Raw genomic sequence first — 24594 nt, 5'->3', positions numbered from 1 at the left:
CAAAAAAAAGTGAGTGTTGTTTCCCGCGTAAAAAAAAAAAAAAAAAAAAAAAAAAGTAAAAATGGTAGTAAGTGGCATCCTTATCTTCTCTTTAAGAAAAAAATTTAAAAAGTTTTTTTCCTCAAAAGGTAGGCTATTGCCCTAAATTTTTTAGTAAAGGCTTTTTTTTAGGTTAAAGAAATTTCATTCTGTTTCTAATTTATCTCAGTAGAATAATTAGAAATATGCCAAAAAAGTAGCTAAAATATAGTAATTCCAGCACTGTTGAGAGTAGTGGAAAATCTGGAAACACCATGAAATTCTACAGATAGTTGATTTTAAAAATAAATTTTGGCTGATCTATGATATACCATACTTGGCAATAATTAAATATGCTTTTATATATTCATTTTTTTCCAAAGAAAAGTGTTCATCATTGGCAAGTGAAAAAGGGTATAATATATCTCACTTTCATAAAATATAAATGTGGGAAAAGTGCTCTAAAAGTTATAACAACATTGCCCCTGAATAATGGTAATATTGATGATAATTTATTTCTTTTTCTTTTTTCCTGTCAGTGTCCCTACAATAAATATTTGCTCTTCAGAAACAAGTCACCTCATAGGTGAGCGAGAAATTATTTCCTCTTTTAAAGTTTGTTTCTTCTTTGTAAGAATCTTTTTGTCTGGTAACTACTTTGAAGATAATGACACAGTGTATTACCTGTTGTTATTCTCTTATTGTTTTGTTATGAAATTTTTATTTTTCATAAAATAAAAAGGAAAAGCAGAGCACTACACAGCAGTCTAGCTGGGGAGCTGGAAACAGAGCTTCCAGATTGGGTAGTATGCCTTCAAACTGCATGCTCTCCTATCTTGTGCCCCAAGTAAGCTCTCCCTTCCGCATCTGCACAGTCTTATTTTATGGGCTTGTCCAACACTCTTCACTTCCGCTCATCACAATAAGTTTCCAAATATCACCAAGACCCATCAAGTCCTTGGTAGAGTGAGCTGGGCCAATCTGAGAATGAGCCAGTTTTATTCACAGCTTGTAATATACAAGAGACAGGTGAGAACTGCCAACCGTCCACAGCTGGGCCTAGATTTCCCTCAAGGTGATTTAGGAATGCTTTGAAAATCAGATATTAGTGTCCATGTGTGGCCTCGTTCTGAAATTTGGAGGGTGAGAGGATTCCCTAACAGGCATTTTGTCCTCTGAGCCCGTGAGACACCATGCTTGTAAAGAGAGGTTTGGAGAGGAGCCTGAGTGTCACCCAGCACTTGGAAAGGAGGCCACAAGCCTGGGTCAGCTCTGGAGCCATTTGTCACCTCACAGCAGTGAGGATTGCTGTTCAGGCTTGAAGAGACACAGAGGTGAGGCCTTGCCTTTGTGTGGCCTTGAATTTGCTTACAAATGTATATATGGGAGAAGAAATGGGAAGAAAATGGGGTTAGGCTGGAGGAAGCTGTCTGTGTTAGGAAGAAATACTCAGAGGCAAGAGGTGAGTAACAGTTTTTGAGTTCCTACAACCTGGATTAGGAGTGAGTCTTCCCCCAGAAAATGTGCATGAGGCAGTGACAAATAACAGCTGAGAATCAGGCTGTCCTGAGTACACAGAGAGGTAAGGGTGTGAGTAAGCAGGCCACATTCCACCACTGTTAATCCCATAGATTATAAAGAAAAACCCCACATATTATGTGAGGAGGCATCATGCATAAATCACTCAGAGCAGGCCATTTCACGACTGGTCCCTAGAAGTGTGCCGAGCAGCTGCAGAACTGAGGGTAAGTGTTTAGAACTTCTATAGCAACTGACCAAATAATTCTATTTGCAAAGAATCTAAAAATGTTTTTTTAAAGGGGGGAGCTTGATTTCATATGTTGTAAAATTTTCATGATTTATTAATTCATTTTCATTAAATTTCTGTGACGAACTAGAAATAAAAGAATACAGGTGTGTGTTCCGCTAGTGACAATTTGAGGACAGTACGACATATGGGGGGTAGGCAGTGGGTTGATGGATGACAGGATGAGGGGACTCAGGGAGAGCCAGGCACTCAAGAAGGGCTTCCTGGTAGAGGATGGAAGTGATCTTGACATACAAACAAGACTCTCAGATCATCCCTGCAGCTACGAGGGAGCACTTGTGCTCTGTACAGACATGTTTTCTGCTTTTAGTACACGTACGTTGTGCCCTGAGCTCTGTCCTAGGCACACCAGGCAAATGCTGGCATCGATGGCTGAGCATTGTTATGGGATTCAGGGGCCTGGGTCTTGGTTCTCATGCAATCTTTCTGTGTAGTACCAAGAAGAACATTTTACTTTCCATTAAGAGCTGTGAGGATGGGGACTACCTAGCCAACAAGGCCTAGTTCAAGCCTGGCAGATGGCAAATCTCTAATGAAATTTTTAGTGGATAAATGGGATTTAGTTTTAACACTAGACAAATGAGGTGAGGTGACTAGATAAAATTGATGGTTTCCAAACCAGAAAATGAGAAAGTACATTGTGGTCCAAACTGCAAACTCAAATCTCCAGGCTTTGGTCTCATTTGATGAGATAAATCCTACTGCTATGTTGAAAAATACCAGATTAGACAACTTAGAAGACCTCTTCTAACTTTGATTTTTTAAAAAAAATTATAAGTGGACAAGAGTGGAAATGAGAGAGGCTGTAAGAGCATTGAACTAACTAATCACAACTGAACAAAAACCGATGCAGAAGTTCTAAGGGTTTGCTAGAATATTGGAGTTGGTGGGGTGCCATTGGCTTACAGAAGCTTGTGAGTAGGCTTCGGAAGAGGGACCATTGCTCCCTAACAGTATGTGTAAGAGTTTTCCATGTCACTGTGTCTCAGTGAAGTGTGCCATGGTTGTGTATACAATGAGTGACCTAAAGAGCACCAGAGATGTCTAGCCACTCCAATGGCTTGAGTGAGAGTTTATCCTTCTCGCATATTAAGAGATCTATAAACAAGGGGCTATATATTCCAAGAAGCCATCAAGATCCAGTCTTCTTCTAGCATGTGTTGGGGTTTTTCCTAATGGTCCCCAATACAGTTGCTCCAGCCTAGTAAGAGGGGTGTTAGAAATCAAAGTGATGTCCCCTAAGCCAATGGCTTTTTGTTGAGTAAAGCTCCACCTAGTGGACCTTTATTTCATCAGCCAAAACTAGATAATGTAGCCAACCAGTCTGGCAAGAAATCCCACGAAATCATTTTAAATCAAAACTAGAATTCTGTTATTAAGAAAAGGGTGAGAAGAAGCAACTATGAGTATTTACCAATCCATGTATATGAGTTCTTCTGCTTTGCCAACAACAAAAAAGTTGTCAAGGAAGGAGTTCATTTTGAAGAGAACATAGGAGACTTTGCAGGGAAAATGAGGAAGGTGTTGAAACAGGAGTTTGGCAGTGTGTGCAGCTGGAAGGAAGAGGCCAGAAGCAGCAGCGGGCAGCCTGTGGGGGCCTCTGACAGAGAGATCAGCACTCAGTCAAAAATACCAGGGACTCGAGAGTTAAGAAGCGAACCACCCTTGTGGCTGTAAAATTAAGGAAAGGCACTGGGAGACAGGAGGATGGAAAGTCAGTTCAGCGTTCAAAGACTGGTCAGTGAGATCCTGAGAACCAGAGCCAAGGAAAATCATGATAAGCCCACTGAGACTGGAACGTGATCTGCTCTGCCCGCAAACACTATTGGGAACTTTCTCAGATGATAAAGGGCAAATTCCACACAGTAAGGCACAAATGTGTGCATAGAAAAGCCATTAAAGCAACCTAGTAGTTACCTTTACTTTATTAGCAGAGTCGCACTCCGCACTGGAGTCTAAAGGTGCTAATGAGACCAATACGCTTCCATGAAGGGGCCCGGTGAAGAGTGCAGGAGCAACATAAACTCCACTTGACATGCGATGCTATTAAGAGACCAGGGCCTTGCATACCCAGAAGATGTCTGAAAAGCTTTCCACTTTGTGTTTTGTTTGGGCTATTCTGGGGTCCCTGTCCTCCATGATTTTCCTCTTTGTGCTTGAGCATAAAAATGAAAGCCTTGTTCCTGTGCCAAGGTGCTGCTGTCTGCCTCTCCCAGTGGAGAGCACAAAAGCCCACTGAGCAGTTGCAGCTGACGGGTGGGGAGACAGCCCGGCCGTCACTGCCTGGGCAGGCACAGGGACCACAAGCCCGAAGGGCTTCCTACTTCTCCTCTCCCCCTTGTCTCTGCTCATTTTTCCTTTCACATTCTCTACAGCTCACCCTCCAGTCTTTGATTCAGGAACGGACACTATCAGGGAGGACTGTGGGGCCACAGCCAGGCCTGCCATGTCTCTGTGTCCACCTCTGCGAGGCAGATGGAAGCTGGGGTGGAAGGATTCGATGCAGGGCTCTCTGCATCCCCCCCAGCAAAACTATGAGGCGCTGCTGGACCGCTGCCTGAGGAACCACTGCCTCTTCGAAGACAGCAGCTTCCCGGCCACTCAGAGCTCCATTGGCAGTGGGGCTCTGCTGCAGAAGCTGCCTCGACGCCTGCGGTGGAGGCGACCCCCGGTAAGGGCCAGGCAGGGGCTGCCAACAATATGCCCAACACGTGGCACTGCCTAGAGCTCGGGTGCTCGACACACAAGTGTCTAAGACAAATGGGAAAAAACAGAGTATTTTCTACTCTCTAACGTCCACTCAACACGCCACACACTTCTGACACCAGATGTGTGGAAAGTTTCCCCCCACACGCTACACAGTGGGTGTCATCTAGTTCAACCTAATTCTGACGCTGTCGGACCCCATAGGTTAGGGCTCTGTCCCAAGAGACTATTCCCACCTTAGGTGCCAATCACAATTCCAGGTTGCTGTCTATGCTTCTGACCCACTGGCTGTAAATCAATTCCCGTGACCCTGTCCTTGGGGTCTGTTAATTTTCTAGAGAGATTCACGGGACTTGTGGCAATACTGTACTTATGTTCATTATAAGTGATACTATAAAGGATACAGATGGAAACGATACGAAGAAACATGGGGGAAGAGACGTGGAATTTCCATGTGCTTCTGCTCAGCTCTCCAGAAGCAGTCCACAGCCTGGCCTTTTGGGTTTTTATGAACGCATCATTACATAGGCATGACTGACTTCATCACTGGAGTCCCTGTCCCCATAAGTGAGCAGCTCAACCTTCAGCCTCTCTCCGCTCTCCAAAGGTCAAGGATGTTGAGGGTCTTTCGGTGACCAGCCATCATCCTGAAGCTCTCTATGGGGACCTGGCCACCAGTCACCTTATTAGCATACCAAAAATACACATCACTCCATAGAGTATGCAGTCTTCAGGAACTGGGAGGAAAACCAAATATATATATTTCACATACCATACCAGGTCTTACTATCTGTCATTAATCCTCATGAGAAGGGAACTGGGTACGTTCCTACATTCCTGTTTTCCAGGTAGAAAAGTTGGGAATGGTCTAAGATGTAGCCCTCCCTTAAACCCCTCCCAGAAATGCATCCACAAGCATATCAAGGTCTTGTATGGCATCATCCAAGAGAGAAGGCATCCTGAGTTACAGCCAGTACCAGCTGCCCAAGAGACCGTCTTTCACTGTCTTCCTTGAGTCAGGTCATAAAACATGGAAATTAATGAGCTATCAGTTACTTTACAAAAGTATTCTTCATTTTGTAAACTGTATCAATGATTCCTTTAAAAGGGCAATTTCTTACTTTGAATGTAATTCATCTCCTTCAAACCTGATTATATCCATGATGTTTGGGAACACCGTGAGCTCAACCTATGCTGTGGATTCTTTTCTCTTTTTGTTGCCTACACTGACATTTCCAACCCCAGACTTACGAAAATCCCTCCTATGTGCAAAATTCCCAAGGAGACCCACTAAACTAGGTGGTAGCAAGATCCCCCTTCTCCCAGAGAGTCCTGAGCACTGCTCACATAGAGACTGAGGCCCCAGAGGGAACTGTCTGCACGCAGGGAGGAGGGATTCAGTTCTTGGCACAGAGCGGACTGCCCCTTCTTCCCACCTCCACCCAAAGGTGCCCCCCCACTGCAGGGTGGGAGTGGGAAGGAGGAGGAGGAGGGAGGAGAGAGAACAAACTCTGGGAAAAAGTAGAATGCATAAGAGACTATTTTGATAGAAACTTTGAGAAAAGGCATTTCTCAATATCTGTACAGAGTTCTCTAGGACTCTGACTTTCATGAACTGGAAGAAGGAATGAGAAATACGATAGACAGAATCTATATCCCTGATTTTCTGGAACAGCACTGATATAGTATGTTCTCTACCTTTGTCCCTTTGGTTGGGTTTTAGAGTATGGGAGAACATGCTTACTGTGACTCTAAGTTTCCTTATTCTCCATCATAATGATAATTCCGTTTGTTCCCCCAGGAGCTGCACAGCAATCCCCAGTTCTATTCAACTGAGACCAAAAGGCTGGATCTGTGCCAGGGAGTAGTAGGTAAGTCACATAGCTTCTGAGGTCCACACCAGGCCAAGGTAGGAGGAAGCCAGAGAGCCCATCTGAGGGAGCTGCAATGGGGTTCAAATGGTCACTCAGCAGCAAACCCTGAGCTCCTTCACATGCTTTTTCCTTAGCCGGAGGTTCATAAAAACCAGTCCTCTGGGTATGTGTAGAAATGTCACACCTTGTCTAAGTCCTCAGATAGTCCTCAGTACCGGTTTATGGTCTAAATTGAATGTGAGGAAATGTGCTCATTCTTTTTCAGTTCCCACAATGACTTCTTCTGGGAACACCAGCCATTAGGACCCAGGCAGGCCTATCATAGCTCAGAGTTTTTTAGAATATATACAAACAACTCTTGGCCATCAGTGAAGACACAAGTAAAATGACACCCATCTCACAGATGGAGAACTGGGATCCTGAAGAGCATTCTCCAGAAAAAACATAAGTCAGTTACAGAGGCAGAATTTACAAACTATCATTGTGTTTGGGTTCAAATTCCCAAGGAGGAGGCATTTAATAAGCTGAACACTGGTTCAGGAAGACGGCTCAATTCTTGATATCAGGTCTGGATTCCGGCCACAGTTTCTCTCCCTCTATGCTGCTCTCTCACTATCCTCCTCCCCATTATGTTGTTTGCTTTTACTAAAATAGGCTGTGAGCCCAGAGAGTATAACTGGGACTGAAAGTTTCTTGCACGTAAGAAGTACTCAGTAGAACCATGCAGAGGCTGGTCAGATGTACATGCGTGTATCATAGATTCGTGAGAGTCATTGTGCCATCTGGCTTAGGAGACTGCTGGTTCTTGGCTGCTTTGCAAGCTCTGACTTTGCACCAGGACATCATGAACCGGGTTGTTCCCCTGGATCAGAGTTTCACTGAGAATTACGCAGGCATCTTCCGGTTCTGGGTGAGTGTACTCCTGATACTTCAGCCCACTGGTGTGAGGTAGAGAGAAAAAGCAAAGATGGCTGATGGAAGAGCCATGTCTTGGCCTCTGGGATCATGGCAGTCTCTTCCATGGCATCTCACCAGTGACTCCCCCCCACACCCCTCTCCAGTTCTGGCACTTTGGGAAGTGGCTTTCTGTGGTGATAGATGACCGTCTACCTGTGAATGAGACTGGCCAGCTGGTCTTCGTGTCCTCCACCTATAAGAATTTGTTCTGGGGAGCTCTTCTGGAAAAGGCCTACGCCAAGTAAGACAACCACCAGAGGTGTCCTCCTTCCCTTCTCTTTCTTCATCTCTCCATCTTGGAGCAAGGAGGGGATCAGATAAAGTTCAACAAATGAGGTATGAGGTGTGTGTCAACCAACATAAAAGTGAGAACCTGCTCAGTCTTTTTTTGTAGGGGTTACCCCCTTTGAACAAACACTCAAATGTTGCCTTTCTCTCATGAATGAAGGTGTGTGGAGGGGAAAGGGACTGTAGGTGTATATTCAATCTTTTGATCCTGCAGTGAAAGGAAGGAGCATCAATTATGTACCCAAAGAATAACCAAGTGAGGTCTTCACAGCTCTTTCAGGCCACCTCATCTGCCATATAAATGCCCCTTACCTTTGTATCTCATATTTATTCCTTCTCTGAGCAGGCTCTGTGGTTCTTATGAAGATCTGCAATTTGGACAAGTGTCTGAAGCCCTTGTGGACTTTACTGGAGGGGTGACAATGACCATCAACCTGTCAGAAGCCCCTGGAAACCTGTGGCACACCCTAACCCAAGCCACCTACAGCAGAACCCTTATTGGCTGCCAGACTCATTTAGGGGTGAGAGAGGATGAGAGAGAGGCACACGGTCTCCCCTCCTGCTCCATTCCCTTCACCCACCAGCTCCTGCTCTCTCCTCTACATGAGCCCCTGGGCCTCCACCAATCCTTGCACCAAGTCCTGATGTTCAAACCAGGGTGGTACAGCTGGGTCCTAGGACAGGCAAGGTAGCAGGAGAGTACAAATGGTGTGCAGAGAAGAGGTTTAACAATTATTATTTATTTTTATTTTGGGGGGGTACCAGGGATCGAACTTGGGTCCTTGCACTTGCAAGGCAGGCAGCGGAACCACTGAGCTAAATCCCCAGCCCCAAGATTTAACAATTATTAAATGTCAGTTGCCTGCAGGGAGCTTATGTGTCCAATTTCTTAACAGCAAAGAACATGGAACTGGAGTGGGAAGCCCTCGCTTCATGCCTGTCTCAAACAGGGATATCACACTGTGATTCTTTTCCAGTCTTCTCCCCCAAAAAACCCTCAGCCAAATCCATTCCAGGTCTACCTAGACTCCTGGAGGAAGCTGCTGGACTGACCGGGGCCTCCCTTTTTTTCTCTGCAGAAGGAAGGGGTGCTGAAGAATGGGCTGGTGGACGGCCATGCCTATACTCTCACAGGAATCCGGAAGGTGGGGTTATCTAAGCCACTCATTTCCCACTCAACCTCCTCTTTCAGATCTTCTCTCCAAGGCCTTGGCTTGTCTCAGTGGATGCAGCATCCTCCCAGTGTTGAGTGGGGATGGGGATAAAGTCTCAGGTAGATCCTCCAGGGCTCGCCAAAGCCTTTGGTGGGCTCCTAGTAACTCTATATCTAGTTTCTAAACTAGCATTGTGTCCAACCTTTGTGACTCCCAGGGCACCTTCCAAGCATCTTCCTGTGGGCCACCCCTCAGTCAGTTGGCCACTGAGCCCTGCTGTGCCTACAACCCTTCCTTGAGCCTCACCTGCCTCCAGGCTGCCAAAGGCGGCCTTTCTCCTGGTTCTTCCCTTCCAAGTTGCTCCTTCTCTCTCCTATGCTCCTCTACAACAGTCTCTCAGGCTCCTTCAATTCTGTTTATCTTTTGGGCTCTCCTAAGCATTGAGAGAAGGCTCAGACAGGAGTCCTGGCTGCAGAGAGCTTACAGTCAAGGTTCCAGGCAGCATATACTTGAAAAGGATGAGGAAGCAAAGTAGAACGTGAGAGCTCAGAGGTAGGCTCTGACTTTGGAAGCTCTGAAGTAGGAGAAAAGACATCTGTTTACCTAGGGAAGAAGTCTGAAGGGGCTTCACAGATGAAATAGCATTGATTTACCCGCCACAAGAGGGCAGATCTGTGTGAGGGAGGAGGGTATTTGGTAGAGAGAGCAGCATAGGCACAACATGAAGGTAAGAAATTCGTAGGCTGAGACCCCAGGGCATTCCTTGGTAGCTGACTCTCCAAAGCCCTCCCCTTTCTTTTAATTGTTTCACATTTCTTGAGCTCAACTCACAATAACATTTTCCTCAATCTTCAATCACATTTGTTTGTGTGCCAATGACATTTATTTTCTGTATATTTAACAAATTTAAGTAGCGCTATGTGCTAAATACGATTGTAACCGTTTGATGCATGTTGGCTTCCTTAATGCTCACAATGCCGCCATGGGTTGGTGCGTTCATTTCCTAGGCTGCTGTAACAGATTACCCCATGCTGGGTGGCTCAACACAGCAAACATTCATTTTCTTACTGCTTACAGAGCCAGAAGCCTGAAATCAAGGTCTCAGCAGAGCCACACTCCTCCCAAAGGTTCTCAATGAAGAGAGCTTCCTGACCCCTTCTGCCTTCTGGTGGCTCTGGGTGTTCCTTGCCGTAGGCTCCATGGCTCCTGTCCGCACATGGCCTTCTCCTATGTGGGTCTCCTTCTCTCTTCTCTTGGATTTAGGGCCTGCAACTTAACTCAAGGTGATTTCACCTCAAAATCCTTAACTTAATTGCATTTGCAAAGATCCTTTTTCCAAACAGGGCTACGTTCACAGGTTCCTGGTGGACATTTCCACTGGGCATCCGCTAATCAAAGCACTGTTATTGGTATGACTATTAGTCTCATTTTATGGATCAAAACACTGAGACACAGAGAAGTTAGGTAATTTGTCTTGCATATTACAGGTAGTAAGTGCAAGTAGCAGAGCCTCTTGCCAACTCTTTCCAAGTCTTTGATTTTTTCCATTGGGAAGCCTCAGCTGCAGGCGTGGGTCTCAGACAGAGATACCTGTGTCAAATGTATTTAGCCCTGACACCTAAACTGCTCCTCATTTTGTCCAGGTGACCTGCACATATGGACCTGAGTACCTAGTGAAGCTACGAAACCCCTGGGGAAAGGTGGAATGGAGAGGAGATTGGAGTGACAGGTGAGCTGCTGGACTGCCTGGCACGGGGAGCATGAGACAAGCCAGGACTGCAAAGGAGGTTGCTGCTAGCACAGGTTCAAATGTGTGCTTCTTTTAGACTCAGGTTAGACCAGAAAGCTTTCAGACTGCAAGGCTTGGTCCCTCACATTTATAATGCTTTATGGTCTGTAAACAACTTTCTCTTTTGTTAGAATAATTAAAGATAATGCTATCTTGAAGGCTTGCCAATGCTGCTAAGTTCTTTGAACTTTTATGATCTCATTTAATCCCCCAAACAGTGCTATTATAGAGCAGATAGTTGTATCCCCATTTTTCTTAAATAAAAGCTTAAATAAAGTGAATTAGTTAAGGTGACACACTGTGACTCAATGAAGGACTTTGGTGAGTTAGTCCAGCGTTCTGTGCCTGACATGATTCAGTGCATTATTGGGCATATTAAGTCCACGGTAGACAAATCTGGTTTGGCCCAGATTTTCTGCTTATAGTGGCTCTCTGGTTACATTTAGTGACCCTGGAGCATTCTGATTGGATGCCTACACTTAGGTCATTCCAGTCTAAAGGCAGCCTAAAGGGACCTGGGTTTAGAGGCCACAGACTTGCTATAGAGAATGGGTGAAATGAGAGTTCAGGTGTGAGAGTCCCTCCCATTGTTATGAAGATTCATAACATGCAACCCCGTGTAACACTTTAGAGTATACAGATATGTCTACGTATGCATTATTGCTTGAGCATTTTGAGAGATGAAAGATGAAGGTGAAGAAAAACATTTGAATTTTAATCCTGGTAGAATGTGCTACATTACATGTGTTGTAGGTTAACAGAGTTGGCAGAGGAACTGGACCGATGTGAAAAACTGTCACCCAAACAAATGCATACATTTTAAAGTGTGACAGGATGATACCATCATTTTGTTGTTGGTGGTGATTCATTTCCTAGAAGGACGAGTACTAACATTAGAGATAGGTAATGGGTAAAATTACAATTTTGTTGCTTTCTAGTAGAGTGATTTTCAGGCAAGCTTCCTAATATTTTTTGAGCTAGAGCTGTTGTGAAGTTTCAATAAAATGAAAAAAAATTAAATAAAATGATGGGCTTTTATTCCACAGGGCTTAATTTGTTTTTAATCTCATTCAAAATACTTTTCATTTCAAATGTCATATTTTTGAGTCTAGAAATTTAATTTTTGTATATTTATTATTTCTTCTTTCATCATGTTCTTATTTCTCTTTACACTCTTGAGACTTTGGAACATATTTATAGTAGCTATTATAATGTCCTTATCTTCTAATGCTAATCTCTTTCATTTCTGGATCAGTTCCTACTGACGTTTTATCCTACTCATGGATCACGTTCTCTGCTTCTTCATATAACTAATACTTTTTTTTATTAGGTGCTAGACATTATAAATTTTAGTTTCTGAGTGTGGAATTCTATTCTTTTAAAGAGTCTTCTTTTTTTTCTGGCAAGTACTTACATTGCTTAGGGGTTGTTTTGATACTTTGAAGTTTTTCAGCACTTTTTGGGCAGGTCAAGAGGGGACACCTTTATTTCAGTGGTAATTTGATTCCATTTCTAACTTGTGGACTCTCTGGGATATCTAGTAAAAACTACATGTACACAATAAGGTCTTTCAACTCTTGCTGGTGAGAATTCATGATTCCCCACTCTGGGAATTGTTCTGCATCTAGCCCAGTCTTGTGGATTTCACTTTAAGAAAGCACAGATTAGATTTCAGCCAAAGGCTCCAGGGAACCCTCAGGAGGTTTTCTAGGTCATCTTTAGGTAGCCTTTCCTCCAGGCACTTTCCCCAGCATTCTACCTGCCTGGTCTCTGAGCTCCAGGCTCTGTCTCCTATATACTCAGTGAGAAAGATTGTTTTGTATTGTTTTGTGTTTTCAGTACTGAGGATTGAACCCAGGGCCTTTGCACTGAGCTACGTCCCCAGCGCTCTTTATTTTTTATTTTGAGTCAGGGCCTTGCTAAGTTGCCCACCCTGGGCTCCAATCCAGAGTCCTAGGCATGCACTGGTAGGCTCTCTTTTTCTCTCACTGTCCAAGAAATTCCCTTCAGAAAGAAGCCTGGGGCTGCAGGGTTCCTTTCATTTGTTCCCCTTTTCTTGGGAACCCTGTGCCGACTGCTGTCTCATGTCTAAAAATAGCTGCTTGCATTTTGTCCCATTTTTAGTTATCTATGGTTGAAAGGCTGATACAGTTTTACTCCTTTGTAGCCAGAAGTAGAAGTTCAATATTATGGGCTTTGAAAGTAAGTAATACCTGGCTAAAGGATACCTCGGACATTTAATAGTTATGTGACTTCAAGCAAGTGACTTCACCTCTCTTCATCTGATTCCTGATCTCTACACTGGGGATAAATAACCCCCCCATCTTTCAAAGTTGTTAGCCTTAAATGAAATAAGATATGTCAGGAGCCTGGCCTGGCACTTGGCTCAGAGTAAGTGATTCATTCATGTTGCATGGTACTTTTATAATGAAGAATGTAAGGTTTAGTTGCCTGAAAGCAGCATGAAAATAACACCAAATAATGACACTGCAGAGCAGTGATGGCGAACCTTTTAGAGACCAACGGCTGAAACTGCAACCCAAAACCCATTTGTTTACCGTAAAGTGCCAATACTGCAATTAAACCTGAATAGGGAGGTTTTAGTTGAGAAAAAAATAAAGGTTATTTCATGCTGGGCTGCTGGGGTGACTTGGCTCTCTGCATATCTTGTTATGTCACTAGCGCCATAAGTTCGCCACCCCTGCTATGGGTTCCCTAGCATGCCTTCCCACAGCTTTTTCATTCCCCATTAAAATATTTCTGTTTTTCAGCTCAAGTACATGGGAGCTTCTGAGCCCCAAGGAGAAGATTCTACTTCTGCGGAAAGATAACGATGGAGAATTCTGGTATTTGACTCGGGGACTTGGGACAGAGGCCCTGGCTTACTTCCAGCAAACACTTACCGGGTGCCTCGTGTATGCTGGGCATCTCGTGTACAGGGTCAGTAAGATGCCACCCCTTTAAGGAGCCTGCAGGGTCAGCAGCCACTGTCAGCAGACTGTCACCATCTCTGTGACGCAGGCCACGCTGAGCAGGAGCTAACTGCCTGACTTGAACAGAAGCCAATTCTATGGCTCTGGGTTTCTGGAAAAAGAAAGAGCTTTCATTGACGGCCACTGGAGAAGGAAACAGGGCATAAACTCAGATCTGTCTTCTTGGTTAGTCTGCAGCAAAGGAACTGAAACAGCCCAGGGTAAGGGGGAATAGAGGGCTGATGGATGGGTCACACCTAAGAGCTTGGTGGAATAGCTGCACTCTGTAGGTTGGCCCAGGAGGGACTTGTAGGTGATCCCGCAACTGTTAGAGGCACTTTTCCTTACAGTTCGGGTCTGCATGGCCCTGTTCTTATTCCTCAGGGCTGCTGAGCTCCCTGGAGCGTGGTTCTGCCAGCCTCTCAATGTCACATCAGGGCAGATCATAGCATTCTGCACCTGCATTGTGGAAAAGGCTGGAGCCATTTTTAGGAACAGAGAAGATACCACTGCATGGCTGGGTTCCAAGGGCAATGAGCCCAGTGGGTGCTCAAACAGGACTTGGGCTCACCAGCCTCCCCCTCCTCCTCTCTGGCCTCCATCTGCTCACTTGATCAATACACTCAACCCAAGGCTTTGACTTTCCTGTTCTGAAACAGACAGGAGGAGCTGGGTGTGGTGGTATATGCCTATAATCCCAGTTCTAGGAGGCTGAGGCAGGAGGATGGCAAATTCAAGCCCAGCCTGGGTAACAGTGAGTTAGTGAGACCCTATCACAAAAAAAAAAAAAAGAAAAAGATTAGAGATGTAGCTCAGTGTGAAAGCCCTGGGTTCAATTCCTAATGCTGAAAAACAAACAAAAACAAAATGAAAAAAGAGAAAGTGATAAGGAAAGAACCCTCTACAGAGATCTAGGTCCTACAGAAGAGAGCAGCACTACTCCCTGCCACCTCAAGCTGCTGACCTCGTTTTAGGAAAGGCCACCAAGACTGCCCGAGGGGTGCTGCTCCCGGAGTCTCACAGAACCCCTCTGTCCCCTCTACTCTTGCTTCTCTCCTTTCCTAATCACTCAGCCCTTGTTCCTGGCTTTCTGCCCCCTGTTCCTACCCACACCTCTGTGACCCTCTCTCTTTTGAAGGTCTTCCATTGAGATCAAGAGCCCTGCAAGTCCTGTTTTCTCCACTTCCTGGACAAGGAATCTGAGCCCCTGACAGTTTCTGCTGTAGCAGCCTCAGCTCACAGTGTTAGTGTGTGGCAATTAATGATCGAGGACTGATTTGTGCAATTCCCACTGAACATTTAGATATAATGGACTGGTTGTGGATGCCCCAATCCAGCTCTCGTCCCTGCCATCCAAGAAACAGTGCCATTTTCCTCTGTTGGTAATGGTGCTGAGTGCTTGCACCAAAGGGTCACAGAGCTTCACCTCCGGCCCAGGAGCCTCACACTGATCCTGCAGGCCCCTTTCTCAGGCTGCAAGGCCAGCATGGCTCTGCACAGGAGCTGGGGGTGTGGGTGGTCTGGGAAGGAGTGCATGTCCTTGGTTCTCAGGACTGGGAGTCATCTCACTTGCCTCTCTGTGCTGTTCCCTCCTCCTTTCCAGGATGACACTGCGGGACTTTAAAGCCCATTTTGCACTCCTGGTCATCTGTAAACTAACTCCAGGCCTGTTGAGCGCAGACATGGGCCAGAAATGGATGTACACCACGTGGGAGGGCCGATGGCAGAAAGGAAGTACAGCTGGTGGCCGGATGGAGTCCCCTCGAGGTGGGCACAGGGCTCAGGGGGTGGGGTGGGGTGGGAGGAGCCACAGCGGTTGGCTGTGTGATCTGCAGCCCCCACAGGTGGTGGAGGAGGGGGCTCTGCTTGCCATAGGGAAGAGAGCATCTCTGGTCCTCTTTGCACAGAAGAAGAGTCCTCTCCGCTGCTTCCCAGAGGGTGCCTTTTCCAAATCACAGCAGGCGGCCATGGGCAGCCGGCACGGTGGATGCTGGGTGAAGTCTTTGGTTTTAGGACAAGGCCATTGATGCGCTGAAGTCGTTACTTTCTAAAAGACAGAATTGAAATAGTAATCATAGTATGGTAATTAGGTCTTACCCACTGGACCCTGGTAGGGACCTAAAAGCAGGACTCTTGATTCTTGGAGGAAACAAACATGTCTGAGTTCTCGAGGAGGAGAGTTGGTGGCTGTGTCCCCTCCTCTGGTGGAGGTGGCGAGCCTCCCTTTGCTAGGAAAGGTCTCTGGGTATGATCTCAGGGGGCCAGCGTGGCCTCAGCTCTGGTCACTGTTCCCTCCTACTTCCTTATTTCTCCAAAGGCTGGAGCTGCCCACCTCTGTGAAGGCCCCAGGATCCTGGGCATATTCCCCCACTCAGTCAGGAAGCAGCTGTTTGTAGGGCACCACATCCAGGCCAAGCTCTGTGGGCACAGGGGCTATGGTGGGGCAGCTCCAGGCATGGTGTGCAGAAGAGCGGGGCACGGAGGGGGCATGGAGCGGAGGTCACAGGGCCCAACCCTGCCTCGGTGGCATGGGGAGCAGGATGCTGGGGGCCGTTACACCTTGCTGTGCTCTGCCCAGACACATTTTGGAAGAACCCGCAGTTCCTGCTGTCCATCTGGAGGCCTGAGGAGGGCAGGAGGTCCCGGAGTCCCTGCAAAGTGCTGGTGTCTCTGCTCCAGAAGCCCAGACACAGGCGCCGCAACCAGAAGCCTCGCCTGGCCATCGGCTTCTTCCTCTTCAGAGTAGGTGTTGCTGGGGCTGGGGGTTTGAGGCCCAGCAGCTGCCATTCATTCCTTCTTGGTCCCTGTCCTCCTTATCATCATCGGTCTCTGTCCTTAGACCTGGGTCCAAAGGCTGGCTCTGTTCTTAGGAGAGTGAGTCATTGCTCCTTTCATTTGAACGTCAGTTTCTCCACCTGTAAAGCGGGGTCTGTGATATTAATGCAGAGCATGGCATGAGAGGAGGCCAGGTGAAAGTCTGTGCCCTGTGCCCTGCTCATAGTTGATACGATCAGTATTGCTTTCCTTTTTTTCTCCCAAGAAGCCAAGGCTTCCTTTCCTCACACTTTCCTCCTATCCCTGATGATGGATTAAAGTGCTTGGAGGGGGTGGTTCAGGGTAGAATCGTCTCTGTCAGCTCCCACCAGGAAGCGTGTGCTTGTCAACAGTCAGGGGGCCCATGACTAATCAGATTTCTCTTTCTGTTGTTTTTCAGATGAGCAAGGTGAGGGCCACACTGGACCAGAAGCCCAAGTTTGGAGTGGTATGAATGTGGCCAGGTTACTGTGTGATTGGTTTTCACTGAGGCAGCTATGAGAATGTCCAATGTTAGTGCCAACTGTGTGTGTGTGTAAGTAAAGAGTAGCTGCTCTTTTTAACCCAAAGACCCCAATAAACCCTTGTTCTTCTCTAAGGAGGCTCAACCTAGCATAGAACTAATAAATTTTAGAAGTCATTAAATCTCTACATAAATACCTCGGGCTAATATGGAAGGCTGTCACAGCACAGAAAGGATGACAAATCACAGTCTTCCTGAGTGATGAAGCCCATAATAGACCTGAAACATACAAGGACATTCAAGATACTTCACAGCCCACCTCCTCAGGGACAGGGAACCAAGGTTTGGGGGACCCAGGCAGAGGGACAGAGGAGCTCCGTTTTGTGTGCCGTTGTAGCCTCTCGGTGTTGGGAAGAAAGCCTGAGGTGTCGCAGAAATGGAGAGGGGCAGCTATGATTTTTGTTCCCTAATGAAAACTCTAATTTTCTCAGGTCGGATTGAGTCAAGTGAAAGGGCTTTTTATAAATGAAACATTTTGCACTGGGTCATGATTTGGGTTTTGTGTTTGTTTTTTTTTTCCCTCTTGTGGGAATTCTGAGTGCTCCCAAAGTTGCCTTTTACTTTAAAAACAAAAATTTATGTCATGCCACCATCTAAATAGAATTTGGGTCAATCTGCAATAAAAAGGTAAACAAAGGAAAACTGCAAATCAGTTATGAAACCAAAAAGGGTAAATAAAAGTCATAATTGGGTGAGGGCAGGCAGTTGATTCTACAAGAAAAACCCAGGATAACTACTATGCTGGTTGTAATATTTAGCTTTGAGATTTGTAGCAGATAGGCAAAGAAGACATCTCATGTTCTGATCGGAGAAATGTGTCATCAGGTGATTCTGTTTTGCGTCATCAGCCCTGAGTGGAATCTGCTAATGTTTTGGGGTGGATGAGCAGTGTCTTTTGTGTATAAACCGGAGAAAGGAGCCTGGTGTGGACTGTTTCTTCCTGCTTAGTCTTGAGCGAGAAGAGAGAGAAGAGGAAACAAGAGGAGAGATGGGGAGGAAGAACGAAGGAAGGAAAGAAGGGAGGAAGGCAGGACGCATGTGCAGATCCAGAGCCCGATCTCGGGTTGTCTGCGCTCTCACCAGTTTCACTGAGTGGCCTGCAGTGTCCAGTGCGTCCGTGGGTAGCTGCTACAATGCAGGCAGGGGATGGCGGTGGTCCGTCGGTATCTGTGACAACCAGTGGTGTCACAGTCAACCTATGCTGCACCATATATGAAGGCAGCATCAGAAAGTACAGGGAGTTAGAGCTCAGCTGTCCCGAATTCCAGGCCCAAGCAGAACTCTTCCCAGGACAGGTGACTCACCTTCTGTAAGCCTTCAACTGTGAAATGGATCTTGAAGGCACAGGGACTTTCCTTACATCATTTGATGTCCACATTGTTTTAAGTGTGACATCAAATCCGTTTACAGCAGCCCCTGACAGGGCTCCAGTGAGGCTGATCCCAACACACGCATATTCTGGCTGTTTTGCTGCTCCTCGCCCCTCAGCCTCGTCTTCCACCAGAAACATTGGATTTGAATCACCTGAGGCCACCTCAGCCCCGGTTCCTGGCAGATGGCTCAGGCCCAGGCCCTGGCTGACCACCTCCACTGGTGTCCTTCCGTCCCCCACCCGTAGTTCTATGAGGACCAGAGGAAACTGCCCCCCGAGTTCTTCTGGAGAAATGCTCCCCTGAGTGGGCCCGAGGTGTTCCTCACGGAGAGGGAAGTGACTCGGGAGCTATGGCTGGAGCCCGGCACGTACCTCCTCGTGCCCTGCACATCCGAAGCCCACAAGGAGGCAGAGTTCCTCCTCAGGCTCTTCTCCAGGAAGCACACCTTACGGTAAGAACACAGGCTGGGCAGGACAGAAGACAGAGCAGGGCACCAGAGTAACTTTGGAGCCCATCCTTTTCCCTCTCCTTCTGCTGACCACCTAACCACGCTTCGGTGCCAGATAAAAACAGAGAGCAGCTGTGGGCCCTGTCCTCCTGCAGCTGAAGGTCTGGGAAGGACACAGGCAAACGAGCGGTCGGTGGTGTGACAGTAATTCCCAGTGTTCATGCCGACAGGCATGTGAGCTGCTCTCTGTGATCCCAGGGGAGCCTGGTCAGGCTGGTGGTGACTCGGGAGAAGCACACAGGGCTTGTCGGATGAGGGGAGGCTGCCGTTCACTAGCAGGCTCTGAATCAGTGTGCACACACTGGGTCTTAAACTAGTAGGGGAGGGAGAGGAGAGCATGGGGAGTTAGGAGCAGGGAGTCGTGTCGTGTGTCGTGTGGCTGTGGCTGGCCAGGACACTTCAAGGAACAGTTGAAGGTGAGGGCTGTGCTCAGGACGAGCCCACAGGTGCCTCAGCTTTGGAACTTTGAAGATGAGCTCCCAGGGGAGGGGCAGCGGTGGTCCAGAGATTCCCAAATGGTCCCAGAACAAAAATCTCTGCCCTTCTCTTTCCTCAGTGAACTGGGCAGCAGTTCCAGTGTGGTCTTTTCTAAGGTGAGTGATCAGGGGGAAGGCCACGTGCTGGGCCTGTTTTCAAAGCTAGAATGGTATCTCCTGCCTCATTAGTGAGGGGAAGGAAGAAAGATTATGCATATCCGGGCAGGGCCGCTGTGCAGCAAACGTACCATGTGGCCCACTTTACTCTGGGAGCTCCCGGGTTGTGCTGTGTCTGCACCGAGAAAGAGCAGAGAACTACACACTCCTCAGTCCTTATCCCTGAGGACCCAGACCCCCAGGTTCATGAGTAGCACATACACTTCCTCCTTCTCTCTACCAGGAATTTCTTGTGCTCATTTGACTGCTTGTTTTTCCCCCAATGTCAGCAAGAATCAGAGCAAGAAAGATGTTTGTGAATGCCATGGTGGGAAGTTGAGGGCAAAGTAGATCCATTTCAGAGGCCACAAGGCATTAGCATGTGCACACGAGTCCTTTATACAGGTGCAGAATTCCCTCTCTGCATAGGTTCCTACGGGAGATAGTAGACCACAGTGACGGGCAGGATGTATTCTTCACCAAAGTCTTTGAAATGGTTAGTGGACTGGATATGGGGACAAAGTGGAGGGTGTGATTTTATTGCAGTGTGTGTTTATATCTGCATGATGCTGTGTATAGACAGCGATTTAAGGTCACCTACCCCAAATCACCACTTTCTATTAAAGTCCTAACATTTTTAGACAGGTAACTGGAGTTATCTCCAGAAGGCTCATGTAAATGATGGTCTGTTCTCAGAAGCTGCACTGATTACTTGTCAGAGAAACCACTTTAGTCTTTACTCTTTGAGAATGTGGAGTATTGCAGAGCTGAGAGTCAGCATTTGAGAACAAGGTGGAGTTGGGGGTGTGTGACAGTGACAGTCCTGGGGGTCTGCGGGTGCACATCTGAAGACAGTTCCCTTGGGTGGTGGCCCAGAGAGGATGTAGGGTAAGAGGGTACAAGGGTGGAGGGGGCCCTGCAGCTGCAGCTCTGGACCCCTCAAGTTCTTTCCTGGGCTGATCCAGATGGAGACTAGCAGAAGGCCTTGTAGGTAAGTACAAGGTCCTAGGACCCTATTTTCCTAAGCTGCCTGACACTTAGGAATCTGGAAAGGGACAGAGTAGAAATCTACAGCCTGACATTTGTCACTAAAATTGGAAGAACATGAACTCTGTGTTACTGAGGCTCCTAATTTAAATTCATGGCTCGCTGCCTCCCCGATCTAGCATTTCACTTAGTGTAGCCAGAGAAAGCAAATCAGAATCTCACATGTGTTGTTTTCCTCCCTATCAGGACTTTCCGAACATTTTATACGGCAGTCCTTTGATCAAATGAAATCTCAGTGAGAATCCCAATACAGTGATACCTCCATTGTCAAATGGCTCCAAGTTCAGACTGTTCATAAACTCGGTGTTCATAGAGTCGTCAAGTAGTCAGTCCAAAAATCTGACTTGAAAACCCTGTCCGGGCCAAGAGTGAGTCGCGTGTCACCTCTCACCAAGAACACAAAGGGAGAAGCTTCAGTCTAAGAGCAGCCCTCACCCAGACAACCTACAGTGCTGGTTTTAGTGTGTTACAATGCTGCCCTTTTTTGTGCTTTCTTTGTGTAAAATATCATCACCATGGCTCCAAAAAAAGTGATACCAGCGGTAAAGCTAAGAGGCAAACTAAGAACCACAATAGAGTTAAGAAAAGAAATCATTGTGAAATTTGTTAAAGTCCTGGAAAAATAAATGTATGTGTAATTTTGGGCCTCAACACCAATTATTTGGTTTTCCATTATTTCTTATGGGAAAAATAGTTCAGTTCTCGAACTTTTCAGTGTTCAAACATGAATTTGGAATGAGTTGAGTTCCATAGTCGAGGTACTGCTCTATGTATAAAACTCAGGTTAAAATTGTACGTTTATGAAGATTACCAGTTTTAGAAGTTCAAGTGTATGGTACTTATATTCCACTAGTATATATATATTTTTTTCTTATTGAGTTTATTGGTACAATCTAGGTCGTCTACAATACAGTTACATTCATTACTGGGATCCTGTCACTAGTATATTTTAAAGTCAAATGTTAATATAAAGAGTTGCTTCTAATAAACTCTAAAATTGAAATCTAGAATTTTGTCTGATGACATTTTATAAAGAAGAAAACTCAAAGCAAATTGCTGAACTTCTAAAGCACCTCTATTAAGAGTGGCTGCTCCCTATTAAATCCTGCCAAATTGGGGTGCTCTGGACTTGGCACCCAGTTACAAAAGCATCATAGGTCTCATGAAATCCCAGATTCAATTACATTCCTTATAAGCAATATAATGGCGCTAAGTCTTTCCGCTCAGAAATGGCACATAATCCTCCTAGATACGATGCCCTCAGCTGCCTACTTGTGGCCTCCCCGTTGTCTAATGAGCTCTCAGTAGCCATGGTTTTCTCTTACCAGTCTGCTTTCCCTTCAGTATCCAGAAATAAATGCAGTTGAGCTGTGGAAGATCCTGAACCACATGACCTGGCCAGGTAACTATTCAAGAGTCACCCGAGGGGACACACTTGCAAACGCTGGCTCTGCTTCTCCTCCTCCTGGGGGGACTTATCGGTCACCAGGCACCAGCTCCATCTAGCAGCTGTGTTAAGACACCTGGGCGGGTTACATGGTTTGACAAAGCAGAAGAGTACTTTGTTTGGCTTTTAAATGGTTATTAACTTGTTTAGCTTGGGTGTGAGAGACGTGTGACAGTGACAAACAGATCTGTGCCACTTGTTAGCTTCAGAGGGATAAGCTGAGTCCTTTCTTAGTGTTTCAGTGCCACATGCAAGGGTTGCACTCGTTTCTGCAGCCTGTGAGATGAGAGCATTAATGAGCTACCTAGGGGGCTCTCTGATGAACTCACACTTAAGTCTACCAAGCTCCATAAACGTGGAAGGGGAGGATAAGCACATCACCTAGGGAGACTGCCAGAGAGTAGCACTGATGCTTTCCCACAGAGCCTGGAGTGAGTTACACAGAAAGCTTCATGTCCATCTAGAAATATTTCACACACCTCTTTGAAGTGAGAAAAACATGAAGAAAACAGGCTGATTTCCCCACAAAAGTGAGTGAGCTTCAAAGTGACAAAATTACAACAAATAATTCAAGGGTATTTGCTACCTAATTTACATGATTGCTTCTCCTTTATGTGAAGCCAAGATTTCAAACGCAGACAAATTACAGTCTAACCTATTGTATGGGTCGAGCTTCGAAATCACTTCCAGATGGTTTCTCAAATCCAGATTTGGTTATCGGTAAAAGAACCAGAAGGGAAGACTTAAGAAATTAGGCAAAATTCTAGATTAATTCTAAGGAAATCATCTAGAGGTGATGCCTTAAAATTCTTTAAATGTCTTGATCACAAGTATGCAAATCAGTTTTATAAAGCAGGGTTGGTAAGTATTCCATGAAAAAAAAGGAGTTAGGTTTTATGATTAATGACATTTGGAAAATACTTTATCACACAGAATTTCATCATTGGCTAAGGATCTTGGTGAAGGAAAATGTTGGGCTACGGATACAAAGCATTCTTTGATCACAAAATGCTTTCTCTGCAGAGCATCTCCCTTGGAACATAATTTTGGAAATGTGGACTAAAAACTTTGACAGCCACAGGCCTATTATATTCTGATAAAATTGCATCTCAGGGGTTGTCTTCCAAGTTTTCGTACCATGTTTTAGACAGATACTGGCAACACACCTTGTCCAGAAAAGGCCAACAAGGGTTTAAAAATCCTATCATCTGAGGAGTAGTTCAAGATGTTTAGATATTTAGAAGAGAGGGGAAAAGTCAAAGGGGAGAGAGATGCCATTTCCTGAGGTATAACTAGGACCAGTGGGCGAGGGTCCTTTGGGTTTAACGTAAGTTTCTCATGAGTGGAGCTGTCTTTCAGATTTGGGAGCCTGTGCCTATGACCCCAGCCCTCCATAGGTGCAGAGGGTATGTGCATCTGGCCCAGTGGGTAAGCAAAGCCACCCAGAGCTAGGAGTCACCACCAGGCCCCAGCCTCTCCTCGTGCTGTCACTCCAGCTTACATGGGCAGCATAGCCTCTTTCTGTTCAGAACGGGGGCTGAAGCTCTGGGCCAGCCCTCCATGCTGATTCTTGTCCCTTACAGGACTGGCAAACGCATGGCCCATCTTCAGCCTGGATTCCTGTCAGAGGATCCTGGCTCTCCTGGATGTATCCTTTTAGGTTTGTGGGCAGATGTGTGCTCCTGGTTGAGCACTCCGCTCTAGACACGGTCTATGTGGGTTTGAATCCCATGTCTGGGTGTGTGATCTTGGACAGTTGCTGAGCCTCACTGTGCCCCCAAGGTTCATCTGAAGCAGCGAGAGAATGTCAAGACCTACTCCTCGGGACTGGTGTGAGAATGCAAATAACTAACACAGGCAAAGGGCTGAGGTCAGAACTGTCCTCTAAAAGTGATCGAAATAGCTAACAGCAATAATAACCTCACTTACTGGGAGTGGGGGTGAGGCTGCTGCAGAGTGGTGGTCAGCTTCGCGAGAGATTCAGGGTCCCAAGACTTGTATTTGGTGACAAGAAAGTAGCTTACTCCATTTACCAGAGCTCAGGGAAGTTAAAGACAGGCTATAAGCTCAGCCTTCCTGGCTCTCAGCCCTTTGCTTTTTCTGGAAAATGCTCTTTCTAAATGGACAATTTAATCAAAGTTTAATCATACTACAGAGACATGGAAAATGGGTAGCCTGAGGATTATGAAAGCAAAGGTCATCTTTGCAATCACTCAGAGGCAGTGCGGGATGGCAGCTGGATAGGCACGGGGCAGGTCCTGGCCTTGCGTCCCCAGCTGTGTGAACTTGGACAAGATCATAACCGTTCCGAGCGCATGCTTATATCTTCCTCCAGCATGTGAGGGAGGTAATGCCTATCTGACCCCGTAGGCATAATTGAAGTGTCATAGGGAAAGTGTGTAACTCAGTGCTAGGCCACGTGAGATGGTGTGCTGTGGTATTTGGAGCCAGTCTGTCTGGTGCCTGGCAATGTGCATGTGGTCTACAAGGCCAACCATTAAACTTTCAACTTTTTTTTTTTTTTGAGACAGGGTCTCACTATATAATTGAGACTGACCTTTAACTCACTATGTAGCCCAGGCTGGTCTTGAACTCACAGTGATCCTCCTGCCTCAGCCTCCCGAGTGCTGGGATTACAGGCGTGTGCCTCCACGCCTGGGGATA

The 24594-nt window shown here is 46.3% G+C and overlaps 1 protein-coding gene across 1 annotated transcript in view; it reads left to right on the top strand.

The window, feature by feature from the left end:
* Positions 1-24594, top strand: part of Capn14 (calpain 14) — a 53108-nt gene that overhangs the window by 22734 nt on the left and 5780 nt on the right. Inside the window, exons 2-16 of the mRNA XM_033763484.1 lie at positions 4222-4517; positions 6354-6423; positions 7218-7336; positions 7488-7624; positions 8018-8192; positions 8751-8816; positions 10469-10554; positions 13386-13460; positions 15190-15353; positions 16165-16328; positions 16801-16809; positions 18542-18747; positions 19361-19397; positions 21828-21885; positions 23514-23578. Of these exons, the coding sequence (XP_033619375.1) occupies positions 4222-4517; positions 6354-6423; positions 7218-7336; positions 7488-7624; positions 8018-8192; positions 8751-8816; positions 10469-10554; positions 13386-13460; positions 15190-15353; positions 16165-16328; positions 16801-16809; positions 18542-18747; positions 19361-19397; positions 21828-21885; positions 23514-23578 (1727 nt within the window). The remainder of the gene's footprint in view (positions 1-4221; positions 4518-6353; positions 6424-7217; positions 7337-7487; positions 7625-8017; positions 8193-8750; positions 8817-10468; positions 10555-13385; positions 13461-15189; positions 15354-16164; positions 16329-16800; positions 16810-18541; positions 18748-19360; positions 19398-21827; positions 21886-23513; positions 23579-24594) is intronic.

The sequence above is a fragment of the Fukomys damarensis genome, unplaced genomic scaffold (assembly GCF_012274545.1).
Source record: "Fukomys damarensis isolate Sample0158 unplaced genomic scaffold, DMR_v1.0_HiC HiC_scaffold_2, whole genome shotgun sequence".
NCBI lineage: Eukaryota > Metazoa > Chordata > Mammalia > Rodentia > Bathyergidae > Fukomys > Fukomys damarensis.
This window is presented reverse-complemented; position numbering and strand designations above follow the sequence as displayed.